Raw genomic sequence first — 24,416 nt, forward strand, 5'->3', positions numbered from 1 at the left:
GTTTCGGAATTAGAAGCCACGAAATATTGAAAAGTGACAGGTTCGGAAATGACAGGTTATATTGCAGGAAATATTAATTAATGAAATATGATTGATAAGGTTTCAATCTAGGTCCAAAATAACTAAGATCCTCACAAATTGCAACAACGTGCGCCTACGCGTTATGAAGAATTTGAAACCGATATATCTAGATTGATCGATGCGAAAATGATGCGTTACCAAGTATAAATTAATAAATCATGCGGTGATTCATTTCTTTCCGTAGTGGCACTATATATCTGCACAAAGTGTACGAAGTGCGGGTGAAAGCACAGTCGATGATATATTGATTTAAAGCCAGCGGCACACGATGCTTGTTTCCGTGCTGGATTGCTTGCTGGATGAAAATACTGCGTTCTGATTGGTGCATTTCCATCCATCTTCGGAAATGTACCAATCACAACGCAATATTTTCATCCAGCAAGCAATCCAGCACGAAAACAAGCACCGTGTGCCGCTGGCTTTAATTTTCGGAGTAGAGAGAAACCTGCGAGCGGCCACACAGCATTTTCTGCAACACCGACTTTCCGCACTGGGAAAGGACGCCATCTGCATTTATTTTGAGAGGAGAACTACGATGTTACATTCACTTTTAGGTCTCGGTGGTAAAATGTGATGGAAGTCCGTGCTACATCCATTTTCAGACGGTTTATCAGACGAACGGTCCGTGCTACAACCACAGTTACCACCTCTATGTTAAGCCAGCGGCACACGGTGCTTGTTTTTGTACTGGATTGCTTGCTGGATGAAAATACTGCGTTTTGATTGGTACATTTCCGAAGATGGATGGAAATGCACCAATCAGAACGCAGTATTTTCATCCAGCAAGCAATCCAGCACGAAAACAAGTACCGTGTGCTGTTGGCTTTACACCTATTAAGCCAGCGGCACACGGTGCTTGTTTTTGTGTTAAATTGCTAGTCGGATGAAAATACTGCGTTCTGATTGGTGAATTTCCGAAGATGGATGGAAATGCACCAATCAGAACGCAGGAAGCAATCCAGCACGAAACAAGCACCGTGTGCCGCTGGCTTTACAAAATAGACCTATCGGATGCAGTATGAATCTCCCATTAGGCGATAGTCGTTTATTGCGCATGTTCGTCTCGATACGAGTGAGGGGTGAGGAATATAAAAAGCAAAAATTGAATACTTGAAGTCAGTGAGGTAGATCAGAGGAAGGAGCGTGAATGAAGATGTGGTAAAGCGACTGTTACGTATGTGCGCGGTGTAAAATTCTACGAGAGATTCAATAAAAGAGTAAAATTACGAGATAGATCGACTGGAAGAAACGATGTGACAAACGCACATCGAAGAAGAGACGAGCGGCAAATAAAGGTAGAGCAATAGCGTGTACGAGTAACACGTTCACGCGTCGTACACGAACGTGCACGATTTCGCGCAACGAGACGGAGTCTTCGATCTTGCAGTCGGTGGTGGTGGTCGAAAAGTGAAAAGTGCTCGACCACGAAGGTGCATGTATCGAAATCTGCCGTGAGAAATCACGCGTGGTGGATCACGCTCGAGCGTGGTGGAAGTGCTCGCTGCGAAAACAAACAAGTCGTATATCGCGTTCGCCATCTTGCGTGCCTTCGCGCAAGTGGGGACGGTTAGTGAGGAGTAACAGGAACAGCAGCAGCAGCATTGTCACCGTGTCGAGCAGCGAGCGGAGCGTGTGTTCCTCGTTCGAGAGAGTAGGTCACGCGAGAGTAAGGAAAAAGCAACGGTGGCAAACGGTGAGGAAGTCGGTGAAGACGAGGGAGAAGAAGAGGCGAAGGAGAAGGAACACGAACAAAGAGGAAGGAGGAGACACGGTGGCCAACAGTCACCGGATGTGGTCGAATTTGCGAGGAATGCGCACTGGGAGGACTGCGAGGGAAGAGGAGCTTGAAACAAGGTAGCATCGCGCTAACAGGTTCCCGGGGAGCCGTATCGTGCTAATTCCTTCGCATCGTCGTCGTCGTCGTTATCGTCCCCACCACCATCATCATCACCACCACCACCACCACCACCACCACTACCACCACGACTACCAACACTACCGCCATCGCTCTGCCCTGGATACCGTGATTATTGCGCAGTTTGAAAAATTGCTGAGCACGGACGCCGCATACGGGAACGCGGGATATCGTCTCCCGAGAGGCAGCCCGCAGACGTTAACGGTAAGAAGAGTTATTGGCTTTGTTCTCTGCTTCGGTTGATCAGCAGATAGCTCGCTCTTGAAGCGCGATATCTTGTGCGGAGTAAGTGCTGAGTATCGAAGTAAACAAAGTCTCGCAATGCGGAGAGACAAAACGATAAGATATTAAAGAACTGTGATGCGAAAGTGTGAAGATAAAGGCGAGAACTTAATCTCAAGTTGTGTTTCATTGTGATAAAAAGGAATATCTGTTTATGTTCTTTTTATCTTGCTTCCGGCAAATTCCACTGTTTTTAGTTCTGTCGCTGTGTATTTATCTCTGTTTAGTTCTATCGTGCCAGGTTTTTACAATATTATGCGACAGTGATGGAAATAAACAAGTTCAAGCAATATGCTCTTTCGCATAGTATGGTGAATACAATGGAACGATAGATAAAATGGAACAATTTATGATAATGTATCGTCCATAGATTCATAAATCAATATGTCCAATTTTAAGTTTTAAGCGTGAGATATATATATGTGTGTTAAGTATGATGGGTGCAAATTTATAAAGGAAAAAAGACAAAAGTAGCTTATATAGAATATAAAATATGTATATTTCTATCCATATTATTGAAATAATTCCTAAGATTTAAAATTTGATATATTGAGACATCTGCCTGGTTTTACAAATATTTGTGTTACATCTGTATAAAGATCTTAAAAAGATACAGATTATATATAAGATTATATATAAAAGATTATATATAAATGTAAATGTACATGTACATAAAAATACTTTATATGTGTTAATTATGATATAAATAATATTTGTCATGTTGTGACAAAGACCGCATATGTTCTCATTTTTTTTTTTCGCTTTTCTGAACATCATACTTTATTTTCTTGCGATAATACGGTAGTCAATATTTATACGGGAAAAATGCGCGACCTATCGGAGAATCGTGCTCGGCGCAGGGTCATTGCGCGTCTCGTTTATCTTTGTTATGTAAACACGCAGTCGCGCGAAATAATTTCACGCTGTAGGTCAGTCCCGTGAAACACGTCTTGTATGGTAGTCGGGTAGACTACGTGCATCTTCGTAATTCACGATTTCTGCGAAATTTCTGAGTAATGTTGAAAAAGAACTTTTAAAAGATCTTCGACGAATTATCCGCGATTAGGTTCCGCATTTTTATTATTGTTCTTAGCAAGAAAAATAATGTTTACGACAATCCTGTTTAAAAAGTTGTTCTATAAAATATAATCATAAACTATTATTAATAGGAGCACAATTATATTTAACAGTTACATTAAACACTTGGCTTACTCTTTTTCAAAGAATTTATATGTACTTTTGAAATTTAGAAAAGAACAATTACACAATCAAGACTTTATGGAGAAAAGAGCAAGAGAAAATTAGTTCAAAATAGCTCAGAGAACGTAACAAAAAAGGATAGACTAACTTTGTTGGTTGTGTGATAATAAAATTGCACAACTAATGAAATCTGTTTGCTTTTTTACATATATTAAATATGACTTACAAAAGGAATCCTACGCTTCTTTTTCAATGCATAATGGAATACTATAAATGACTTTATAGGCAATATTAGAAGTATTAGTACTACACAGTACGATGTACTGAGAATGAAGGAGACAAACAAAGAACTGAAAAATGCGGATTTAAACTTGTACCTTGTGTTACAGTTGGGTTGGACGTGAGGGTGAGTGACGACATAGCGAATCGGCACGAGAGGGAGGTGGATATCCGAGCCATGACGAACTCCACGCCCAAGTTGAACAACAAAGTTGAACAGCAGGCCTCGCCGAATGTCGGGGCCGACCGGCACCAACGCCATTGTCACCGTTATCATCGCTCGAACAAGTCGTCGCCGTTCTTCCACAGCGGTGGCCGTCGCGCCAGGACCAACAGTGGCGGCCGATTGAGCTGCAGCCCGCAGCACTCCCCGTCCAAGAGCACGAGGAACTCGCCGCTACGCGGCGAGTGCAGTCCACGTGGCAGCCCGACCAACAACAGCTTCTACGCGGGTGCCAAATTTTCAGAACCACCGTCGCCCGCCAGCCTCCCAAAACCGCCGAGCCACTGGGTCACGAGACTGATGAACGGCTGTCACCAGTCGGTCCAGGATATCTCGAGGCACCTGACAATGGTGTTGCAGGTCCAGGCCTGATATCCAAGCACCCAACAGCACGCCCGCCATTCGAGAGTTGGCTGCCAGCAGCAACTTGTAAAGAGTCAGGTATGATACAGAGAGAATATCGTGGTCGATCCTCAGCCAAAGAGGACGACGATGACGACGACAGGGCTAATCTGTCTCGAAACTCGTAATCGCAAGGCATACAGGGACGACGACGACGATGATGATGATGATGATGATGATGACGACAGTAACGATAAACGATGCGAATGATGATGGTGATAACGGTGACACGCTGCATCCCCGCGTGCGGGTCGTGCTACACACGGGCTTTCGATTTTATCGCGCGCGCGCGAATACAAAGTATTCACCGAGTGAATGCCGCAGTCTGTTCTTTACGCTAAGATACGCAGCATACAGACTAATGATAGACTATATATCGCGAAAACGCGGTGCTCGGCGTTCCGATGACCGCGATCGATGCGCGTTGTCCACGAGATACATATACATATATACATATATATACATACATGTGTGTATATATAAATATTTATATATACACATACGTACATATATATTGCGTTCTGGGACTCCATCACGCGCCGTCTGTGACAAAACGTATAAACATATTGTATTTTAGATTATCATATACCGCGCTAAACTTACAGAAGACATACAGAAAGACACGTACACATACGTACATATACATATATAAATATATATGGAAAGATATATACATATGTGTATATATATATATATATATATATGTATGTGTACTATTCACATGTTAACACAATACGAAATTCAAACAGGAGTTACAATCCTCAGTCTGACGAGACGACAAGCACAAACAAGCGAAGTTGCATTGCGGTTTCGGAAACGATGCGCTTCAATATCGCCACTTACGACGAAAGCGTTCAATTTTTCACGCGATATCTTTCACTTCAATTTTGGATACTCGCGTATATTGCACCACACATTCTCAAAACTGCAGTATTCTTGCATGTACATTTTGTCTTATCGTACTCCGATCTCGAACAGCAACGTCGAGAAACATCACAACCGATACTTGCTCCATAACACGAAAATGTCAGATAACATTGATCGTTTAGTAGCTGGCAGACTAATGCTCGTTATCTCATTGGCCTCATCTCATTAACAGTTTTCTTTCACGGATTTTGTTATTCTTGGTAACGAGCTTTTTCTAGTTGGCTAATCATTTCGGAATTGTATGAGACACGGCTTCGTGCGGGAGATTTACTTCAGATAGCTCTTTTTAGTTTCCGTTTATTTTTCTTTCGCATTTTTTTTTATTGCAGATATTTTTATTTTCTTGCTAGTCTGTTGTACTGCAAGTGAGGTAGCCGCGTAAGATATGAGGCATTGAATTTCTTGGGCGTGTATTAGGAGAGCAAGAGTTAATCGAGCACGACACTGACGTAGTGGAGAGGAAGGAAGATCGGGATATAATGGGAGGAATCTGAATGAAAGATAAGAATCAAATGAATGTTTCGGTTGTGTGTGTATATGTGAATGCTTCGGATACGATAATGATCGCAAAACTGCAGCGAGTCCACATTTTGATCGTATTGGTGCTTGACTCTTGGCATGTTTCAAGGAAACCAGTGACTAATTGCGCGTAACATAAATTTAAGGTTTACTTTTATTGTAATTGGAAAAATTTTGCAAGATAGCAAGAAGGAAAGAGAAAAATGGAAGAGGAGAGAGTTAGAAAGACAAAAAAAGAGTCTCGTCAAGTTTATCCATTGCAAATGAGAGACAACTGAGTATGTTTCTCTCTTTTTTCTCTCTTATTCACATAACAGATTATGAACCGTATGCTAATTAGAAGTCATTATGGTAATTCTTCTATTAGTTACGTGTAAGAAATTTACGTATGAACGTATTGAGATACTTTATTTAGAAACATATATATTCCGATCTGATGACTCATCTTAGCATTGAATACGCTGTCTGATTGTCGAAATGGCATGATATATGTGATACTTATCTAAACATGTTTAAATCTTAAAACCAGACAGTCGTATCTAATGCTAAATGCACGGTCAGTGTACGATCCGCAAATTCATTGAGGACAAAAATTTCGCGGAGAGAACATTAGCATCGCGATTATTCATTGGCCTTGCTTAACTAACTCTGGGCAAATGTTGCTTATCCTTGTTTGAATCGTGGTCGTAGTTTCGACATAGACTGAGGCGGAGGATTTAATGAGCTCGGTTAATGTTAACCGATGTCGAATCAACCCGTCCTTGAGAAGCCGGTCCTTTATCCGGGACAATGTACCGAGGTTTTTGTTGTCCACAATTTACGGTCACAATTGTCATATCAAATTCACACCATCTTTTGTGTCTATATTGGACAACAAACGAATTTAATCTGTTTATCCGATATAACAATGACAGTAACAATTAAGGATAGTATTAATAACAATAGTAGTGAGATAAGGCCTTATGATATATAATAGCGTGAGGAATACAATCAATTTGATATTGCAGGTAAAATTCAACAGCAATCAGCATTATACGAGATAATTTTTGAAGTACATGTTTTCTTTGTTTCTCTTTTTTCTTTGCCGCAGACGAGTGCATTTCAATCCGCGAACTGAGCAAAATTATTGGACGTAATATATTTTAGCTAGTATTGGTCCTATATTTTTTTTTTAGGTTTCCGAGTAACTTGCATTTTTTTCTTTTTTTTTTTTCCCCCTAAACAATGCGCTCCTTTTCCTCTTTACGTCGATTCTTTTTGCGGTAAGCAATTGGTCTTAAGTGGGATGAGTTTGCGAAACAGATGCGAATATTGACTAGAGAAAGTAGATACGAGTGAACGAAACAAAAAGTATGATGATAGCAAGATAATACCAAAATGAGCGATTTCGATTTTTCAATAGATTTCAATTTCTTGTTCTGTATCTATAGTTATGTAAAATCTGTTTATTTGTAAACAATATCTATAGACAACTCTTACGATAACACGATGAATAATGATCGTTTGATTTGATTTGTGACGTTAGAAATTTAAAGAAAAACAAGTACGTTTCTATGAGCGGACAATGGGTATTCTATCGAATGTAAACTCGTGCACGTGGCTTTTCTTTCCTTCTTGGTGTTTGGTCGTCGTGCGACGGTTTGAGAGAAAATCGATATGCCGGGATACGCGAAGAGAAAGTTTCGGACTTGTTTTCTTTTTGCCTTCACAATTTCATTTACGTACGCAGGTATTACGAATCGTTAGTCCAGAGGTTATTTTTATACAGTCAGTACGCACTTTCACGTCCGAAATTGAGTTGTTCCGCTAACGACAATACTCAAACAACTTATATTTGCGTGCAACTACGCTATAATTATTATATAATTATATCAATGTGCTTCTTTATTCTTGTTTTTTTTTCTCGATCTTGATTGTTTAATATATTAAGTTTGTGTTGAAAAAAAATTTTTTTTTTTTTTTTTACGTGGGATGTAAAACATCTATATTTAACGAGAATCTAAAACAGAAATTTATCGTATAAATATGTGATCATATAACAGTACAAGGAGCTAAAAAAGAAAATAGGTAAAATAAAATGCAATATTTTTGCATTATATGTATTTTTACCTTTCGATTCTTGTTTTATGTTTCGTGATAAAATATGCATATATTTAGATATTTATTACTTAACACTAAAACACAATAATTTCGTTCTAAAATCATTTTTAGAAATGTTCGAGTTAGCTCTAATTGACAGTTCTACTTGAACGTGACATTTTAAGAAGATAATTTTGTAACTGAAATGAAAAGATACAAAGTATTTGGAAAAATAATATCCAAGTATACTGCGCATATTACTTTGTGAAACAAATTTGATTTGCCATTTTATTAAAATTGCCAGATATCAAAAGCTTGCTTGATACGTAACAATTTTCGATTTTGATACGTATTCCATTGCACGCATCTATTTATATTTTGATTCGATTTTAGACATAGTAGCTCTTTGTACTATACCATGTATTACAAGGAAAGTGTCTATAGATTAATATTTGCAAATGCCTCTTAAAATTCCTACGTTTTGCTTTTCTACGATAAACTATCGAATTGTATTATTTTAAACGCCTAATATTCGTAAATCCGTGATATCATCCGAGAAATTTATTTTTTTTTGTTTTAGTTAGTTTTTTCACGGATCTATGTGCTACTCACGAACAATTGTCATCGTACCATTTGCAAAATCCGGCGAAACTTAGCTCGATCATTTTCGGAGATGTTAACGTCTCAAAAATATTTGACTGCTATCGAGAGTCTTTGAGCCAGTATACCGTAAAGGTTGAACTAGTTGTGATAGCTGAGTAAAGATACCCGTTAAATGAAATGAAGGTTTTCAATTTGTGGATTTTCAAGATCGGTTAAATCGACAATCTTAAAGTCCCGCATAAAATCTTCGGATGAGGAGGAAACGAATTGAACACTGCCGTCCGGTAGAAAGAGAATAAGCCAGTAAGCAGCCAGTATGTGTAAATTATTACGTACCGATCAGTATCGCGATTTTGAGATAAATTACGGTATAAATAATCGGCAAGATTGTAATCGGCTATAAACGTCTCTGCACGATTTATATAACGTCGCGTCACATTGTTCTGACAGTAACAATATTTATGTCTTGTTACCCGCACGAGAGCGTTGCCATAAAATCAGCCACGCGCGTGTAATTGACGTTTTCAAAATTACGTGGACGCCAGGCTCGATTTTCTCCTTGTCGATTTTTACGGTGCAGATCAGCACAAACAAGTAAAAATATACGACAAACGAACAGACAGGGAGAGACGAAGAGTAGAAGGGAGGGAAGAGCGCCTCGAGTAATGAACATAATGGTCTCACACATGAGAAAAATCGTTACGATATTAGCTGTGATGATAAAACTCTGCAGGATCTAGAATGTACCCCACATATATGGAATTTTTAATTGATAATTTGATGAAATATATATGCATGTATGTGTGAATGTATATTTTATATATACATATATGTATATATATAAACATATATACATATACATGTTTATGTATGTATATATACATGCACACACACACCACAAGCGCGCACGTATGCATATACATATATTATATTAAATATTATATATAATAAACGTAGAACACACACGGAGTAAATTCAAGTACGACAAATATGAGAATGATAACTTTAGGAAGGAAAATCGGATTAAGAGAGACACATCGCACGTCAGACAAACGAACGAGACAAACAGACGGCAGAGAGGGAGGGAGGGAGAAGCATTCGTGTTTTTTCTTTTTCTTTCTCCCGCTCTCTTTTTCCTTTATGAGAGGGAGCGTGATATCTGGTTTTTTCACGCTTTAATATTAATGAGACGATTGAATTTAACGGTTCGATAGTACTATCCGTAAGATACAAGAGAGCTCGAGAGTTAAGGAAGGAAGGAAGGAAGGAAGGGAGGGACGAAGAGAGGATTGAACGCGAAGGTCGAGAGGGTATAAGTCTTTCCTGGTAGAAAAGAACAAAAAAAAGGATGGAGGGAGGCGGAGGATAATTATATTCGAACGCGTCCGTCTCGCGACTCTGAGAGCTACGACACATAGGCTATTATTCTGTCGTGTCATTAAGTGACGAAACTGAAATATCGCGACCAAGTTTCTACAGAGATATGTAAGGTATCTTGAGTCACAAAGACATTTAAGTCGATTAAGAAGAAAAAATAAAAAAAAATAAAGAGAATATTGCATCAAATATGTTAGCTATAACTTTTTACGGTCACATCGTATTTCGGCACAAGACGTATCGTTCGACATAGCCCGAACTATACGATCGCGAAGGGTTGAATCCCGAGGAAAAGCTTCCATAAAAGAATCAGAAACCTTGAATTCTTCTAATCTGAATGTGTATATCGTTAAATCTAGATGTTTCGTGTAGAAAAATGATCGCTGAAATTCAATCGTGTCACTGATTCTGATCTCGACTTACATTCGTCGCGTCTGTGTGTCGCAGCTCTGACAATTCGCGTCATCTTATGACGCATGTAAGAGTAAATATAAGAATTATACAAAACAAGAAACATAAGAGTTTAAGATAAAAACGTAGCTGATAATAATCATAGTTGTTAATTAACGTGCCGACGCGCGATTGGGTCGTCCCGAGGGAAGAAACGCGAGGTAGAATCTACACGACGAATCGATTGCGCGATTTAGTGACCGTCACCATCGCCACATTCATTCAATAAGAGTGTGTGTGTGTGTGTGTGTGTGTGTGTATTTTAAAAGGATACTTTAAGGGTTTCGGCATGTAACCGGCTAACATAGTACGTTACTTTTACTTCATTTGTTCGTAACAAAGGGGAGCGAGGGAAGGAGATAAGGGGTGAAGACCCGAGTGTTATAAATCCCCGTGGAATGCCCGATAAGGAATAATGGCGAGGTCATGCGATCTTCTCATTCGAGAGAAGACCGATGGATGCGGGACGAGAATCCGGGACGACCCATATTATCGGTCAACACTCATTGTGATACTGTAACGTACAAAATGGTTCGTCGCAAAATAAGCTGTGGGAGGCAAGGGAGAGATTTCGTGGGTTTATGAACAAAGAAACGACGATAGAGTTTTCAAGGTAACTGTGCGACGAGTTCACGGATGTTTGCGTTGTTAAGACACGAAGGGAATCGACAAGGTCGATCGGGTGGACCGGATGTCGTGTCGACGCTTTCAATAATTCCGTAAAATGTTTGTTTCTCCTATCACGCAGATAACGCAGCAATATTCGCCGATATATATTGCTTTCGTAAAACAGATTTGAATAGAATTGCGACATTCTACAAGTTATATAGCAAAATTTACGATGACACAAAAAAGATTCAATCTTTTATTTCTGGATATATGTATTCACATATTCTAAATTACTGCTACTCAATTATTTTAACAACGTGCCATTGAACTTTTAATTTTGAAATTTGGACATTTAATGGATAACGTTAGCACAGGACAATTGTAAAATTGTTCTATTAAAAGTAAACGTACAACTTCAAAGTTAAGAGTGAAATTTTATGCGAAGAAGTTTTGCTAAAAGCAGTTGAATTATGATAAATGCGTTGACAAATTCGGCAATGTTTTTAAGCGATTCTCCAAATCGATCCTTAATAATACTTTCCGACAAATATAAAAGACGATATTCAAGATTGCTTACAGTGATTGTAAACTTAAGTAAAGGATTCTTAAATCGGGCGCGGAAGAAGTAGTAAAAATTTTAATTTCGTTTTATTGCACAGTAAATTCATTTCTTGGTATTTCTCGTTCGTATTCTATCATATATGAATAATACTTACGAAAAGAGCATTTCATTAATTCTTAGCTTAATGTTGTTAATCTTTCGATCACGTAGCGAGGAGAAACTTGTTTAAAATTTTACGGAACTTTCTGTAAACTCTTCAATAGAAGATACAAAATTTGAACATGGAAAAAGTCTCCTTGAATTTTAATGAACACAAAGTATTGATATCGGAAACTTCGATTGTTTTACTTTTATATCTAGGGTTCTTCGCGATTCTTCTAAATTTTGTTCTAATTGTATTCTCGAAGTAAACGAACTAATTCTTGGCGAACGTTCGTGAATGTACAGAGATTAAAGGCACATGTGTGTGTGTGTGTGTATGTATATATATTTTAGCAAGTAATGCTTTCGCGTAAGAAAGATTCAAGATTTCTTTTAACAATTTTTTTATCTACATTTAGCTAATACGCTTTTTATGAAAAATTTTGGAGACACAGGGGTAACAATTAACATCGACATGATACTGTTTGCGCTGATACTTTTCCATACAATCAGGAATCATTGCTAATAGAATTCCGACGAGTTGAAATTCATACATGTAAAGCATGCAGTAAATAATTTTTATGTTCGCGAATAGTAAACGTGACACTTAAAAAAATTTTTTTGCGTCCCAATAACTTAGAAAATTGAACTCAGCGTATAATTATACTAGTTTTTGATTCTCATGACAGCAGATAAATCGAGCAATTGAGTTGATAAACTGCTTAACTCTTGCCACTTGTTTCGCCACTGTTAGCAATAATTTCAAAACTATTTTACGAAAGCGAATAGATCAATCGTACAGCAGCAGCATATATTTACATTGATTATTATTTCTATTTCTTTATCTATTTTCTTTTTTCTATTTTTTTTTTCTCTCGTTACTTTCGTTGGTTTTCTATGCAATTTCTATAGAAATTCCAAATCGGCAAAAAAGGAAAGAGATTTAAAGCTTTGCGAATCGTTGTCGCGCGACGCAGGTTGATTGAAGTGCGTAAGCAAAGATATTGAAGCTCATCGCCGAAGAGAGGGACTCATGTGTTCGAACAATTATCGAGTTCTCGCGGACTCGCCGTCAATTTTCCACCTGAAGTTTTTCATCAGTGGGGAGGAAAATTGTGCGATACGCAAGATTTCCGCGAGAGATCTGAAATATTTCTCCATCAATATGCAAACTCGCAAATACGCTCTCGTTTTATCATACTGAGCACTAATCATACAGGGACACAAGACAAAACACAGCCACACGAAACACTATGTCGATTAATTAAATAAGCCTTAAATTTAGGATTAAGTTGAGAGAGAGGAGAGAGGACGGAGCGTAATGAAGGAAAAAAGGAGAGAGGAAAGGAGAGAGAGAGAGAGGGGGGGGGAAGGGGGGAGAGAAAGAAAGGAGAAAAGAGTATAATTGTTGTCGAAGCATCTCATGGTCCAAATGTTATCGAGAACGAAAAGCGGCGCGTAATATGTTTCCGCGATATTAATTGTACGGCGATAATACATTCCTACGATGTTGTTTTTTTTTTCTTTTCTTCCTTTGATGGATTCTCGTCTTTTTACGTTTGACGCTAAAATTCGCCGTGCCTCTTTTCGTGTATTTCTCGTCGTCTCGTCCGATATTGAATCTTCTCCTCTTTTCTTTTTGTTTCTTTTTAATCGAAGTTATCATAAATTTTAGCGTATTAAAATTAAGTACATTGCATTGAAATTTGGGACACGCACTACGATCTCAATCGTTTCGCGGGACTTTTACCTCGCGAATATGATTTGTTAGCGTAAGCACGTGGCGCGTTTGTATTGAATCAAAAGATCATCCCCGAGGGAGCTATTACTTACGTACGCAGGGAAGAGTGCATGAGAATGGCGATTAACGTAGACGGTATGGGACATTGATTGTTAATTAATATTTCTAATGTATTCTCGTTTTTAATAATTGACTCCCATTCCAGGCTATCGAGCTGCCTGCAAGAAATGATCTTAAATAATTGCAAACGATTGTACATTAGAAAAACACCGAGAAAACTCACCTCCGTCAATGCAAACGACCATTCTTCCCTACGTTTCACGTACGATGATGTGTTTGCGAAGTTACAATGCGATTTTTCGACATGATACTGCACCACGTGGTTACGCTCCTTGCGACTAAAAAACCAGTAACCGTTAGTTACTTCGAGGATTTAAGCAGTTAAGAATTAAGAGCATTAAATGCGTTCGCCGACGGTGGCGGGAGGGAGAAGATCCGATTGGATTCGCGCCTGACGCGAAGCATTTCGCACACATCCTCGACGGACGGTGTGTTCCCCGTCGACGACAATATTTTTTATTCCTCCTTCCGCCGCCGCGAACGTGACAACGCGGCGGTGCAATGCGACGATACGACGGATCGGGACAGTTTATGCGATTTGTATTTACAATTGCGCGTGACCTCGGTCTCTCGCGAGAGGCATACACGAGGAAGATAAATATGAACGCGTCTCTCCGTTCATACCGTGGCAATCGCGCCGCCGACAACATCGAAGATAGCAGAGAAAGATTTGTTCGCCGTTCATTACGGTGAGAAAATGTACTGACTATTTTAGCGAATCGAGACCATGTACCTTGATATATGTAGAATAGCGTGTCTCCGGACGGTGAATGCTTATGTGTGAGTGTACGATTGATTGTGAGAATGCGTGTGTGTGCCAAAAACTATGAAAGCAAGAGAGAGAGTGTGTGTGTGTGCGTGCGTGCGTGCGCGTGTGTGTGCATGAGTACGTGAGCGAGCGAGCGAGCAAAAGAGCTTCCTCCTCCAAGGAGAACACGTTTTGTCCTGTCGACCCATCATCACCGATTTTACGTCAGATATTCAAGTTTGTTGAAACGATGATGGCGTAACAAAGAAGTAGAATGGGAGATATTCGGTTGGGTCGCCGGGAGAACGTGTCGTTTTGGATCAAAATTGTTTTCACGCGCGCACGGAAACTATGTTAATGTGACGTCGTTACGAATGACGATATCAGCAAATCACATTCGTTTGGACGCGCGTGAAAGCAACTTTCCCATACGGTATATAAATAAGCGCGTAAGGTTCTATTTTTCCTCTTTATTTCTCGATGCGAGGAGAATATCCGTGCGTAAGAGTTGATCAATGATATGGAGAGATAAGGAGATCTCATACTGTGCATGAATGATGGCGTCGCAAGTTTACTGATGAAGAGAAAAGAAGCGTGTTATCTAAAATAACGAACGACGTGTGTTCAGATCAAGATTTTCAACGTTTCTGATAATTACAATCTACGGTAATTCTTTTATTTTTAAACATAGTGTTGGCATACAAATTTATAACCGTGTCGTTCAATAATTTATTTATTTTACTTATCGAAAATTATTTAATGTTTAGACGTTAAAAAAATATTGCCAACTGTACTATTTTTATTAAATAAGATTGATTTCTCTATTGAGAATTAATATTTTTTTGTGTGAAATTTACGATTATCTGAGAAACCAAAGATTAATCAATGCTCTGGAAATTTGTAGAAGAAATGTGTAAAATATTTGTAAATTTGTAAAATATATAACGCGCAGTGGTTGAATTCGTATTCGCATCTTGTACTTAGTATCAAATGCGATATTGCAATATTCATTTTACGTCTCCAACGAACACGATCTCCGTCAGACAAGTAAAGTGCGCATTTGATTCTAAGTAAAATGATAAAGACGCGAACACGAATCTTCAATGTTAGCGACGTAATCGAAACTGTCATAGGATATCGCGAGTCGAAGAAAACATTTGACTTCTCTAACACGCACGAATATTACTCCTCTGTCTTCGAGCGAGCAACCGCTGTTTCTTATACACTCGTTTATTACACGTATTCGTTCATTACGTAAGTTTACACTTTACACTGAGCGTAGCTGTACAGAGCATTGTTTCCTGAAACTCTGGTCTGCTTTAACGGAACAATGATAAAAGTATATTATGGCGACAGAGAGAATGATTGCGAAACCGACAGAGAGCGAGCGAGAGAGAGAGAGAGAGAGAGAGAGAGAGAGAGAGAGAGAGAGAGAGAGAGAGAGAGAGAGAGAGAGAGAGAGAGAGAGAGAGAGGTAATACGTGTGCGTCGATATACACGAGTCGTTTCTCTTGAAAGTGGATATGAATGTAATCGTGAAGGACCATGCATTTTAATAAGACGCGTGTACAAGTCGACATGACATGTTATTCTTAGAATAACTGGTTGCTTTCAAGACGAGCGACTCGTACGTACGGTGCGTGCATGTTGTATCCGCGATAATATTTCATTGAGTTATTTTCGTTCCTAGTCAATTGCAAGAACAATTCGAATATGTCCGTCTTAAAGAATCGTATTATATTATCTGTGCAATCGATCGTATAATTATAATATGATCGCATTGAATTGATATGGGAGTATTATATAAGGGAAAGCTATATAAGTGAAATTATAAGTTCTTTACGATCTAATCGATACGATATGTACGTCCGTACGAGATTGCGAGAAACAGATAACGTTACTCGTTCCGTTGTCTAAAGAGGGTGAGTAACCGAGAAAACAAGAATGAGTGATGAGTCGATCGAAGGAATAATAATAGTTGTAAGGATATCGAGTCGCAATCTCTGTGATGATGGTAACGATGTTGAGCACGATTTGATGACGACGATGTTTTTCCCCCCTTCGTGTCACCCGGACGATTTTCGTCACGGGCCGTCACGATGAGATGCAATTATAACCGTCGAGGTTTTTAGTCTACGTAAGAGATAGAGCCGTAATCTATTATGTAGCGACGTAAAAAGAAAACAAAATGCTAACACATAAGGTCCGACTGGAGCGTACACATAGACATGTATTATATTGCAATTAAGGACTAACCGTTTACACGAGGAGGGAGCATCGGTCGACGATGATGACGATAGTAATATAGATAACAATATACATCTAAACAATTGTAAATAAGCGAAATGAACGCGCGTGGAGAGGGAAGGGGGGGATGGTCACCCCCGAAAATAGAGAGGGAGAGAGAAAAAGAAGAGAGAATATTTTGCTATGCGAGAAAAGAAGATTTCCGGAGGCAATACGAGTGTGTTTCGTGTTGACGGCCTGTCCGAACGGCTTGAAACGACGATAAAGGATTGCGAGAATCGCTCCCAACCTTGCGAGGTCTGCAAACGCGAGAATGAACCGCGAGGATGGAAGAAATCGAGGGAGAAGAGAGAAAAGATGCACGAAGAAAAGGAATGGCGATAAAAGGCGGCTGCTCGTCGTTACGCGCAAAAACGAGATCCATCGATCGTCTGTCCATCGACGATCCAACGAGAATTGTTGCCTTCGATAGTGAGTGGAAATTATCTGTCGACAGAGAGACGTTGTCTTGGAACAAGCGGCTCAGCCATCTAGTCGAGATAGATCCTTCACCCGTTCTCATGGATGACCAGCGGCGGTGACTTTTCAACGCGCATCCCGTTGTTTTCGCCGCAAAACAATCGTCTCGTGTTTGCGTGTTCGACGAGAGGGCAATGACTGGCGGAGTCTTCATGGAAGATGGTGAAGACAGAAAAGAAAAGAGCGGGGCGAGAAAGGTTGGGAGACGGACGGTGTAACGTCACTCGTTGCTGCGATTTATCGAGAAGCTGTGTGCGAAGGATCGTCGTCATCCTCTTTCACGTTATTTCGCTCACGACATTTGTGAGTAAGATACACTCAAACGTGTCAGAAAGAAGAGGAGGGGGAGAGGCCAAGGGGAATCGAGGCGGACGATCGGAGACGATTAAAGACGAGATCGAGGAAAACCGTCAATTCGGGAGGATAATGTATGAGTAAGATGAAGTTGGAGGGGCTTTCCGGAAGCTTTTCGCTTAAACATGCTCGGAGCTGTTGTCGAAGGAGGAAGAGTCGTACCTAAAGGCGCAATTGTTTGTATCGCACTTTGCTTTGCACTGCGGCTTTTTTATAAAGCCGGTGCGTTTCTCATGACGAAAATCACAAAATGAGCGAAAGCTGATGGTATTGAAGGAAGAAAGAAGAAAGAAGAAAAGAAGAAAAAAATGAGGAAGAGGAGGAGGAGGAGGAGGAAGAAGAAGAAGAAGAAGAAGAAGAAGAAGAAGAAGGGAACGAAAGTATTTTGGGTGTGAATGATCATCAAGATGTCGAACAGACTCGGAGTACAGAGCGGAGCAGCGAAATATATGTACAAAAAAGCTCTCCTGCTCGTTAACAGAGCGATATCTCGAGTCTGAGCGAGGGGTCGAAGCGAGTGTGAAGATTTCAGCAGAAGAAAAACGGATCAGAAAATGTCTTTTTGAATTAAAAAAGGCGCCAAAAAAATTGTAAGTGTGGTGGTGAAACTAGTTGAGAAAGAGAGCAAGCGTGTATGAATGTCGACAAAACAGGGGAAAAGTGCTGCAAGAAGAAATAGTAAGAGAGAAAGAGAGAGAGAGAGAGAGAGAGAGAGAGAGAGAGAGAGAGAGAGAGAGAGAGAGCTTTGGACGGAGGAGAGAGAAAGAAAGAAGAAGAAAAAGAGCAGGAGAAGAAACAGATATGAGATATATGGCGTGCAATAATATCCGGAAAATTGTTTCCGGATGGTCATTCTTTTGAAGATATGAGCGGAGAATTTTCCTATTCCTCGGTCAAGTGAAAGCGAGGGTACCCGAAAAGTTTTTCATGAGATGCGGAGTTTTTACCGCTAGAGAAAAACAGTTGGGAGTGACCGTAGTGAGATTTACTAGAGCTTCCCGTTCCCATGTTACTTCCAGAGTATTTCAGCGCACCACGATTCTATATATCTACACATGGGGACGGAATTCAATATATTTGGAGGAGTTTATGCGAGTCACGTGTGGGATGGAGTACGAGCACCGGAGGTGCACGCGCATACTTTTGTTGAGAGCAGAGGAAAGAAGAGCAGGAACAGGAAGTATATGCAAGGAGACACCGGAGATATAGACTTTTCGGACAATCGAAAAGATGTCAGGCAATAGAGACAGGAGGAAGAGCCAGCTCCCGTGTACGAGTATGGTAAAACTCGTCTAACGAGTGTCGCTGAAAAAGTGGTGCTGCCACATCGGCAAGAGAAATCTTTCAACACCGATCTCTGACGAGGAGAGAACGGAGTTTACGACTTTTCTCCGTTCGCATCGGAAGAAAACTGAGACACCAAGATGGAGCAGAGTGGAAATTTTCAACTATATCCTATATCATTTCCCGTTCCCTATTTTTCCCTTCATTTTCAAAGAATTTTATATCAGTACGGAAAATCTGACAGATTCTAACACAGGGCCTGTGGCCATCTTCAGGATATATGAGAGACGTATCACGAGAGAATCACCTTTATCTTTTGTTTTTCTCCCACTGTATTCCCTATAGCATTCCATTTGAACTAGATTCTCTCGCACAATCCTTTCCCTTTTTCTGTTAGGGCCCTTCCGGGGGCCCGCAAATGCGTCAAGAACGTGGGTGCACCTTCTCGGTTTGAGCAATGTAAAACGCCTGTCATTTTGATATTCAAATTTCCAGAAGTACACCATGACATTGCCCTTTTAAAGGGCAAGGGACACTGCCAGGAGTCAAGGAGAAGCTGTGATAAAACTGTCCTTTTTAGGACAAAATTAAAATCTGCCCTTTTCAGGGCAAAAGAAACACCTGCACAGGCGTGCGATAAATCTTGTTTTCATAAGTTTCATAATTTTGTGTCCTATAAAAATTATCATATTTGAAATATAATAAAATATCCTTCTCCTTCCTTTACTTGTTAAATTATTTCTTTTCAGATGCTGCTTTCTGATATGTGTGACTTTTAGAGGTAATAAAAATATTTTTGTTAACACATATATCACACAATGGAATGTCTTATGTGAAATATTTGATAAAATATTCATCTTTCATATTTATATATATATATATATTTTTTTTTAATATCAAAATATTCGAAATGACTAAAAAAATCACACATGATTTTATTTAAAACGAAAAATAAATTACAGGAGCAATTTCATTTGGAACAGTTACGTTGATTATGAGATTACTTTTTCTAAATAATAATATAAAACATTTCTTTTACTAACCAATTAATTTTTTTTTCAGGCGAGCATCGTTTGAAGATAATAAGGTGGATCATGCTATGCAGTTTATTAGTGAAGTTTCAAATTGTTGTTTTCCTCATCGAACTTAATAGCTGCAAGGTAATGCTCTAATATTATGATATAATAATAAAAAGATAAGTAATTATGTTACAATACTAAATTTTTATTTATTATATATATTGGAGCGATATAAATCTATTTCCACGAATAACAATGTAAAATGGATAATTTCCAATTATGGAAAAATCCATAATTAAATTTTTATAAACATTTATCTGTTCTTTCAAATAAAATGTGTTGCACAAGTTGTTGTTTCAGAAGCGATCCTCGAGATTTACGAATATTTCCAGTTATAAGATAATTTATAATTCATGAGAAATATGTTATCAAGAAATGTCGTCATCACTTATCTACCCGAAAAAAAAACATACGATGTGACAGAGTTCAATATTTCGAATAATTTATTTCAGTAAAAACGGTTACATGTGTTACGTGAAATATAAAGAATGACATCAGGTCATTCTGCAAAAATCATATAAAATAATTACGTCAATTGGAACTCTTGTTCAAAACAAGCGACGTGGAAATTTCCATATTTCAACATTCGCTCGAACATCTCCAATAGCCAGCATATCTCTACAACAAAATATAATTTATTAATCTCTCTTAAATACATTTTTTATTCTTTTTGTTCTTTGTGCTAGAACTATAGATTGTATTAAATTGCAAATTATATTTAATCAACAAATTTCTTAATTGCCTTTTGATATTTTTAATAATCATTTAAATTGTTTTAATATCTTCACAGTGAATACACACATATAGTAGTTTATTATTTTCATTTGTTATTATTCATGTGTTATCAGGTATTAGTCACAAATTAAAATATAAAATTTAAGCGTATAAGTTCCAACACAAGCAGTCGAGATATTCGAATTTTATTTTAGATATCTCATAGTTATTCGTGATGCAATGTTATTGCCAATTCTATTTTAGCGATTCTAGCTGTTCACAGTGTAAATATACTTAATATAGATAAAAATAATGTTTTCCCCTTAGGCCGAGGACGCGCACGCCAAGGAATCGTTTAAGCGAGTTGTAAATTTTTAACGTGACTGTCATAACTAAAACTCGAGGGAAGAAAAAGAGAGATAAATTATCGATGAGTCATCCATAATTGGTTATTTACACGTATACGTACCTCTTGGAATTAATGCGTAAGCTACTGATATCTTCTCTACCAGTCATTTGGAATTTTGCATTCGTCACGGGTTTACCATCCGTGACGTTGTAGAATTTTATAAACGCACCTGCTCCATATGCTGCGAATATGTCTTGATTACCGATCATCCATGTTAAACCTACGACCGTATTGTCGATGGAAATAGTTTGTTGGCTGACGTGCTATTCATATAACATACAAAGTTATATAATCCTAAGAGAGATAAAATTAACACCAACTAATGTATAATGGTTTTCAAATATCAGGTTGTTTTATATGAATCATCAATTTATATCATTTTCCGTTTTCATATCCATTATCAAAATATTTCACAGAAAATGTCATTTTAAATTTTAATTTTTAACTTTGGATAATTGACGTTATCTATAAGAACTTTGAGATATTATTAGTTATTTACTATTACTGTTTTGCTAAGAATAATATACATTTCATGTAAGTGAACGCTATATCTGTTGTCATTATACATCCATTATGAATATTCCAGTATATAATTATGCAAATAATGTGAGATCTAGTAAATGAACATACCAATTAATATTTTTAAAACGTACTTCAGTATATTTCGATTTCTTAATTTTTTATTTTTATTAGTAGTCAAATATTTTAAAATGATTTTGTAACGTATACGCTCAATTTATCGATTTTTGAATTTAATATTATTGATTATTTATAATTTTAAAAAAATGAAACATGTCTCTTTCTGTAGATATGGAGCTGGATTTATTGAAACAATGATATTAACGCAAGTCAAAATGATGAAGCAAAGAAGATTTACCTCGTCAAGATTGTATATACGAATTTCTTTATCCATAGCACTGCTAACAAATAAATTACGTGATGGTGAGCATTTAATGCAAGTAACAGCACCTCCGTGTCTTTCATACTCGTCGATTACGGGATCTATCAGCGATGGACCTCCTGAAATCGATAAAAATAACTTAAGCATAATAGAAATGTCATTAAGCAGTAGAAAAGGTTGATAAAAAATCTCAAAGCACTAATAAATTTATTTAATTATTAATAGTAATTGTTAATGAGTTTAGTTTTACGAGAAAATTTTGTGCTTAATACAAACCTTCGATGGAAGTTACACTATCCAAGCTACACTTGTATATTCCACCGCATAATGTTCCGACGACAAATATAGTAGGGTGTTTTGAAGAAAAGTCAAAAGTCATGATGCATAATCCTGCTTCCGCGGCGCGTTCACGCGTACCACCTGCGCTGCGTGGTCTAGCATTTTCCACTGGATTACGTTCTTTGGCTATTTTAAATCTGAAATGAGATTTAGATTTTTTCGAATGATTATATTAACTAACAATCAACTGGTTAACTATTAACGTATTATGTACCGTTTATACAGCTGAACAGTCGTGAAATTAGCAGTCAACTTGTGAGCCGATATATATCCATCCTTGCTGGAGCTTAACAGCAGTGTCACGTCATTCAACATTCTCGGTTTCCAGTATACTTGAGATACACAGTCGCTGTGTGTGCATACATGCGTAGATTTGATCGAATTGTCGCTTCTAAGATTCCAGATCAGCACTTCCCCTAAGAAAAGAAAATAAAGATTGCATAGAAAGTATAATGAGGTATGAATATTCATTCCTGTTAATTCTGATATTAAGAATACTTACAATTAGCCAAACCAGTTGCTAAGATAGAGGGATCTATTGGATGATAAGATAATGTTGCGACACATCCATTTGTCACTAATGTTTTGGTAGGTATATCTGTGAAGTTATCCTCTTTTGTAAGATTATAAAACTTAATTGTAGAAAAGTGGTCGCACCATGCTTCATGATTAATATGGCTGAGACCAACTGCCAATGTTCCACCGACAGTACTCCATGACAAATCGCTTATTTTCATCTAAACAATGTTTAATACACAATATATATTTGATATCTGTGTAATTCTTAATTGCAAAACACATACCTGAGTATCCGATTCTTTTAAAGCAGTTATTTTTTGTAATAATTCTATATTGACGGAACAGACTTCTTTAACATTAGTATCGTAGTCATCAAAAGCATTTGTACCATAAGCTTCATCAAGAGCACCCAGGATTCCTGGTGTAACACGTTTTAAGAAATCTGCCAGTTTATCATAATCTACATGCACATTTGTTTTCTGTTCATTCATTGTTTGAATCTGAAAATATAAATTTATTTAAGACAAAAAGACATCGACTTGTTAAATATATTAATATATTAGACTTGAGTCTAATATATTCTGGAAATATATATATATATGTATATATGAGCTATAGTTTTAATAACATACTCCAATGCTCCTTGTTTCTGTGGTTTGTGCACTATCAGCAGCATAAATTATCTCTGTGGTTTGAACATTTGCGGTTGTCTCCGACCTAAAAGCAAAAGAATTTTTATTCATTAAAATAATCAAATATTTAATATTTTACAATTACTTACTTTGTGGTAGACAATTCAGAGTTGAAACTCACAACGTCAAAAGACTTAGTACTAAACATTTTTTCACAGTGTTAATCTTATGCTTTTTTTTTATTTCAAAGTTTAATTAAATACTTATTCATAAGAATGCAAAAATAAAAATTCTTTTCACAGGCAATATATGGCAATATATGACATTTTAGCAATCACTACAAACTATGAAGGATGTACGTTTACGCTGTTTTCTGTAATAGCTGATTGCTGATTATAGCTGATAAAACTGCTTTTGCCATCTATACTTTACATCGTACAATATAATCCCACATGCAAAGGTAACTTTGCAATATGAATTTTCTTCGGTAGGTAAGATAGATTATACATACACACTTAAAAACAACATACATCGATCTATATTGTACATATCTTATATTTAATACCAAGTAAAACTGTTTTACAATTTTAAATAATATTGTACGCAAAAATATAACACTTTCCATAAAAACAGATATGCATTGAATGGAAAAAGGAAAGGAAGAATATTATAAGCACTTTTCGGATAAACATCGACAAGACAATATTATGCAAAGGTCCTTTTAATATTTGGAATAAATTCTTTTTGGTTTTCCTTTTTCTGGAAGAATGGACGCGGAATAATAGTATATAAGTATATGCAAAATTAAATTACATGTAAATTCTTTATACTATGCCTTATACTTATATTTCCAAAATTAATATTACTTTTAATTTAATGAACAATATTTAAATGAATAATTTTAATTTATCTTGAAGAATTATTTATCTTTTATCTTCATAAATTGACAATTTATATTCTTTCAAAATTGTTATTGTACAAATAAAATATTCTTTTTGTATTTTCAATATTAATATAAATATTTTTTTATTAAAATAAAGATCATATACAATCATACACACATATATATATATATATATATTCTGTTATTTCAAATTAAAGATTGTATTAACTATAATTACTATTATAATTATGTTATAACGTTCTTAAAGATAATAATAT

The 24,416-nt window shown here is 37.4% G+C and overlaps 2 protein-coding genes across 2 annotated transcripts; one reads left to right on the forward strand and one right to left on the reverse strand.

Annotated features, from left to right (window-relative positions):
- The first annotated feature begins 1,149 nt into the window (after positions 1–1,149).
- Positions 1,150–7,704, forward strand: LOC105181805 (proline-rich nuclear receptor coactivator 2). Its single transcript, XM_011138809.3, has 2 exons — positions 1,150–2,200; positions 3,868–7,704. The coding sequence occupies exon 2, from the start codon at positions 3,936–3,938 to the stop codon at positions 4,350–4,352; it is 417 nt and encodes a 138-aa protein (XP_011137111.1). The 5' UTR covers positions 1,150–2,200; positions 3,868–3,935; the 3' UTR covers positions 4,353–7,704.
- A 12,304-nt stretch (positions 7,705–20,008) lies between these two features.
- LOC105181807 (WD repeat-containing protein 34) lies at positions 20,009–23,619 on the reverse strand. The gene is made up of 9 exons (XM_011138811.3): positions 23,405–23,619; positions 23,256–23,340; positions 22,908–23,123; positions 22,607–22,841; positions 22,319–22,520; positions 22,042–22,241; positions 21,742–21,884; positions 20,925–21,127; positions 20,009–20,359 (listed from the first exon to the last, which is right to left on the reverse strand). The coding sequence occupies exons 1-9, from the start codon at positions 23,461–23,463 to the stop codon at positions 20,290–20,292; spliced, it is 1,413 nt and encodes a 470-aa protein (XP_011137113.1). The 5' UTR covers positions 23,464–23,619; the 3' UTR covers positions 20,009–20,289.
- Positions 23,620–24,416: the final 797 nt, after the last annotated feature.

The sequence above is a fragment of the Harpegnathos saltator genome, unplaced genomic scaffold (assembly GCF_003227715.2).
Source record: "Harpegnathos saltator strain DR-91 unplaced genomic scaffold, Hsal_v8.6 scaffold498, whole genome shotgun sequence".
NCBI classification, from domain to species: domain Eukaryota; kingdom Metazoa; phylum Arthropoda; class Insecta; order Hymenoptera; family Formicidae; genus Harpegnathos; species Harpegnathos saltator.

Bases quoted from the DNA above. Each gene is read 5' to 3' on its own strand.
- LOC105181805 (XM_011138809.3), top strand. From the start codon at position 3,936: ATGACGAACTCCACGCCCAAGTTGAACAACAAAGTTGAACAGCAGGCC.
- LOC105181807 (XM_011138811.3), bottom strand. From the start codon at position 23,463: ATGTTTAGTACTAAGTCTTTTGACGTTGTGAGTTTCAACTCTGAATTG. The intron at 22,842-22,907 runs GTATGTGTTTTG...AACATTGTTTAG, and splicing joins TAAAAGAATCGGATACTCAG to ATGAAAATAAGCGATTTGTC. The intron at 22,521-22,606 runs GTAAGTATTCTT...TTCTTTTCTTAG, and splicing joins AGCAACTGGTTTGGCTAATT to GGGAAGTGCTGATCTGGAAT.